Raw genomic sequence first — 4,483 nt, forward strand, 5'->3', positions numbered from 1 at the left:
GTGCCAGACACATGTGACCAAGGATCCCATAAAAATCCCACAAACTGATGGACACTGTGGGATCATGACCCACTCCAACTCATCACTGGATGCCTGGTGTGTGTGTCAAGAAGCAACAAGCTGTGGACTCCCTAACTATCCCTGGCATGGGCTCAGTTCCTTTTCCCTCTCTGACACTGCCTATTAGATTGGCTGCCACTTGTTTGTCCCTGTGGTCCAGGATTTGAACCTTCATTTCCTAATTTCAGACCCAGCTTGGTCTGTAGCTTAAATTTTTTCTCAACCCTATTTTTTTTTTTATTTTATTTTTTTGTTTTTTTCAAGACAGGGTTTCTCTGTATAGCTCTGGCTGTCCTGGAACTCACTCTGTATACCAGGCTGGCCTCGAACTCAGAAATCTGCCTGCCTCTGCCTCCCAAGTGCTGAGATTAAAGGCGTGCGCCACCACCACCCAGCTCAACCCTATTTTTAATAACAGTTCTTAAATGCTTTAACCTCCCTTCTAGCTCACCACCTTCTAGAGGTGGTGTCTCTATAGAGTCACGACAAATGGAGCTCAGCTACGCAATGTAAGGTGACCCAATACATGTGTGTCATTAGCAAAGGATCCTTTATCATGTATCCTTTCATGTGCTTGCTTTAGCAGAACATCCTTTCACCTGTGACCGCTTCAGGAAAACAGTCCTTCACGGGTTTGCCCCAACAAAACACTATCTGGTACAACAACTGACTTTCTAAAGAAACCAGAAGTTTCCACTTCATCAGTTTCTCACCTTGTGCCAGAAGACAGCAGCTTCACCCTGGTCCAACCCTGACCCCAGCAGCCCCAAACTGGCCCTTTTTGGTTCTTCATCTCCCCAGTGCAGACCCTTTCTCAGCTCCCCAAACCTCTTGAACTGTGTGGCAGTCTCTTTAACTTATATCTGTTCTGTAGATCCTCTATAGCACAGGTGGTTGTATGTATAGGTGCACTCACTACGTGCTGTGTGATGTGAAAGTCAATGTCAGGCTTCTGAGGTTGGCAGATTATATCACAAGTTGCCGTCAGTGAAATCATTGGACACTGTGAATTCATTGCTACCTGGTAACTTCTGACCTTGTAGGAAGACACGAGTGTATTTGCCTAGGTTTCGGTCATAGTACAGGACACAGGTCCTTACTCCTTGCTGCCCAGACTGCTGTGGTCTAGAGTAGAGTATTGCATGATGGGAGCTGGTGGGCTGAGGGTTCAGGTAACTGAGGAGTGAGCTGTTAGCCACTTAAACTGGTTGTGTAACTAAGGAATCCTTAATGGTGGGAGGACCTGGAGTTGAAGCGTCTGGTATTGGTGTGTGTGTGTGGGGGGGGGGGAGTCTAGGACCAGCCATCTAATCCCATGTGAACAGGGTAGAGCTGAATGGAATAAGTCTAGAGGACAAGGACATGCATGTTGGGCTTGTGGGCCCCTCTGAGACTCCTGGATCCCAGCTTTAGGGACCCACGGGAGCCAGGGGCTAGAATCCAAAATGGCTGATGTGAAATTTGTTGGAGTGGCCAGGGCTTGGGCCTTTTGGTATGTTTCTGAGGGACTCTGAGAATCTTAATCATGTGAGCATCCTTTGTGGGTGACCAAAGAAGGAGGTAGCTCTTAGTCACCTCCTGAATGCAATCCTAGCACAGGGAATGCAGGAGGATCAGGAGTTCAAGATCAACCTGGGTTCCATTGTGAGTTCTTGTCTCAAACAAAACAGAAAGACACAAAACAACCCGAGTCACTACATTAAAAAAACAAAAACAAAAACCCAGAAGCGAAGACTGGAAGAATTTTCCGAGTTTCATTCGGCCAATCTTCCCAGGACTCTGGTGGAACAAGGTGGTAGCCTTCGGCAAAGGTGAAAACAGGATTGCCCTGGCCTGCTCTGTCCTCGGCTCTGCTTCAGGACCTTTGCAGAGCTGGTCTCTTACCCTGACACGGTCATCCTTCTCAGGCTGGTTCATACCAGAACTATCTATTAAATTTATGGTTTAGCTTCTCCCCTACCCCCCCCACCCCAAGAACACCTGCCCTTTATGAGTCTGGTCCTGTTCTATTCACACCACTCTGAACAGAGTCTGGGATACATCAGGTGTTTAGTATATGTCTGCTGATGAAGGAAAGCTGGTACCAACGAGCACCTGCCTGAGTGGGGGACATGCTGTCCACAACCCTGGGCTCTGTGGAAATGAGGTTTTGCTCCCCTCATCCATGTTCCTTCACAGTGTCCTGTTTGCAGTCCTGGATCCCTAGGGCCTGCTCTGGCCCCGTGGCCCAGCTCAGCCGACTCCCTGGGGACCTGTTCGGCTGACACTGGAGTCTTTCCTGGATCATCCAGCCACCTGGCTGACACTTGATCTCAGCTCCACTTCCAGGCCAGCGTCCGGCCGACCAGCCTGGCTCTGGCCAGGCCCTGAGATCCTTGCTTAGGGACAAGGGGCCGTCTGTGTGGTGGGAAGGGTGTGGTAAGGCCAGGCTTCTGCCAACACCGGCTGAGCTGTGAGGATTGGGGACAGTGCCTGGCTTGTGGCACTAGAGTAGCAAGACGCAGGAGCCCACACGAGGCCCTGCTCACCATGGGGACCCTCAGCTGTGACCCAGCGGCTAGGCTGGCTACAGTGCCCCTGCCCCGGCGGGTGGCTGATGGACACATTCCGGAGACTGGGCTGAGGAAGTCGTGTGGAGTGGCTACCTTGGAGAATGGTTTGTGCTGGCCTCTTCCCGGAGGGCTCCTCCTGTCTCCCTACTGGGGCTCTTGGGATGTTCAGTAGAGGCAGTACCTGCAGGCAGGCCCATATGTCCCCTGTGGGATCTGTTGGCCCTGCACACTGGCACTGTAGAGGGACAGGTTGAACACAGTATAGCAGAATCTGTGGGAGGAAGTTAGAGGGAGGATGCATGCGAGGGACTGCAGAACTATGGAGTGTGTGAAAGGGCTGAGGCTGGGTGCTCAGGGTGGGGGTAGGGGCATTTGTGCAGACTGCAGCCTCAGTTTTCCATCCTACAATGGACAGTGGGGTCAGATCTATACCAGGTTCCATCTCCCCATCTTTGAGGTGGTGTTTCTCTGTGACTGGCCTCAGTTTCCCCTCTAGAACAACCTCTCTCCGTCCTGGGATCACTTTCCCCATTCACCCACACAACCTGTGATCTCTCTGCTCTGGCGTGTTTCCCTCCCTCAATGGTGTCTGTGTTTTGGCTTAAGTTTCTCTAGCTGCAGTGGTCTCTATACTCTGGCCCTGATCTCTCTTGCTCGCCTCTCTGTTCTGGCTTGTTTTCTGCTCATGATAGCTTCTCTGTTCCCGGTCTCAGTTTCCTCACCAGTGATGGTCCTTGCTCCCAGCCTCTTTCCATTCTGTGTTAGCCTGTCTTCCTGGCTCTCTGTTTTCCAAGTCTCCACAGACCAAGTGAGTCATGACTAGCTCACAATGCGGATGTCACCAAGTCTTCCAGGACATTTTCTCTAATCAGACGTGGAGGTGGCTGGGATCCAGGGTGGGACTCTACCTAGCCCCTCTGGGTTTCAAGCACTACCCCTGATCTGGTCTTTGGGTCTCAGGCTCCGGACCTGACTTGTATGTTCTTCCGTCCACCGTTGGCTATGTCAATCATGATTGTACCAAGGCAGCCAGTCCTGCCTACTCACTCACTCGGAGGCCCAGTGAAGGTAAGACCAAGCTGGGGGGTACAGGGTACCTCCCCAAGCCTCCAGAGTCTCTTAGGATGAGCAAGGCAGGGTAGGCGGGGCCACATCTGGCAAGTTGTTGCCTTCTCATGCAGCTCAGGCTGACTTTGAACTCCTGATCTTCCTGCCACTACCCCCCAAATTCTGGGGCCACAAATGTATATTACTACATCCGGCCAGATACCAGGATGTGTCAACTAGTATTGGATGGCTAGGGTGCAGGATGCACCTCAGTGGGTAGAGCACTTCTCTACAATGTGTAAAGCCTTGGATTATTTAAAAGAAGAAGAAAGCCATAGTCCTGTTTGCTATCCAAAAGTATTGAATAAAATGCATGGAGCACGCTTTTTATCCTGAGTGTAGGGTGGTCTTCAGTGGCAAGCAGAGGTGCTGGTAAGCAGGCCCTGGGGCCTCCTCCTGTCCCCTGACATTCTACAGTGTGTGACACCTAAGCCCCACAGCCAGCTTTGAGTTCTCAGGGATGCTGGCTGAACAGACCAGCCAACATCTCAGCACTTGGTCCTAAAGCTGCTCTGAGGCCCCATTGGGCTGGATGGAGGCTGCTGCAGACACTGAGAGGCCATGAGACAGAGGCTGGAGGATCTACTGAGCCTCTAACCAAGCTGGGTCAGGTAAGCAGTGGGATCTGGGCTCAGTAAGGCAAGTAAGATTCTGGTGGGTAGATGGTTTAGCTCTTTTTTTAAAAAAAGATTTATTAGCCGGGCGGTGGTGGTGCACACCTTTAATCCTAGCACTTGGGAGGCAGAGGCAGGCAGATTTCTGAG

The 4,483-nt window shown here is 51.4% G+C and overlaps 1 protein-coding gene across 2 annotated transcripts in view; it reads left to right on the forward strand.

Moving 5' to 3' along the window:
• The first annotated feature begins 2,474 nt into the window (after nucleotides 1-2,474).
• The window catches only part of Odf3l2 (outer dense fiber of sperm tails 3 like 2), a 6,420-nt gene continuing 4,411 nt past the window's right edge, over nucleotides 2,475-4,483 (forward strand). The window contains exons 1-2 of one of the 2 annotated variants that reach the window (XM_031349687.1): nucleotides 2,475-2,716; nucleotides 3,573-3,680. In XM_031349687.1, coding sequence (XP_031205547.1) covers nucleotides 2,590-2,716; nucleotides 3,573-3,680 — 235 coding nt within the window. In that variant the 5' untranslated portion in view covers nucleotides 2,475-2,589. The remainder of the gene's footprint in view (nucleotides 2,717-3,572; nucleotides 3,681-4,483) is intronic. The other variant, XM_031349688.1, reaches the window with a different exon arrangement.

This window comes from Mastomys coucha, unplaced genomic scaffold (assembly GCF_008632895.1).
Source record: "Mastomys coucha isolate ucsf_1 unplaced genomic scaffold, UCSF_Mcou_1 pScaffold4, whole genome shotgun sequence".
NCBI lineage: Eukaryota > Metazoa > Chordata > Mammalia > Rodentia > Muridae > Mastomys > Mastomys coucha.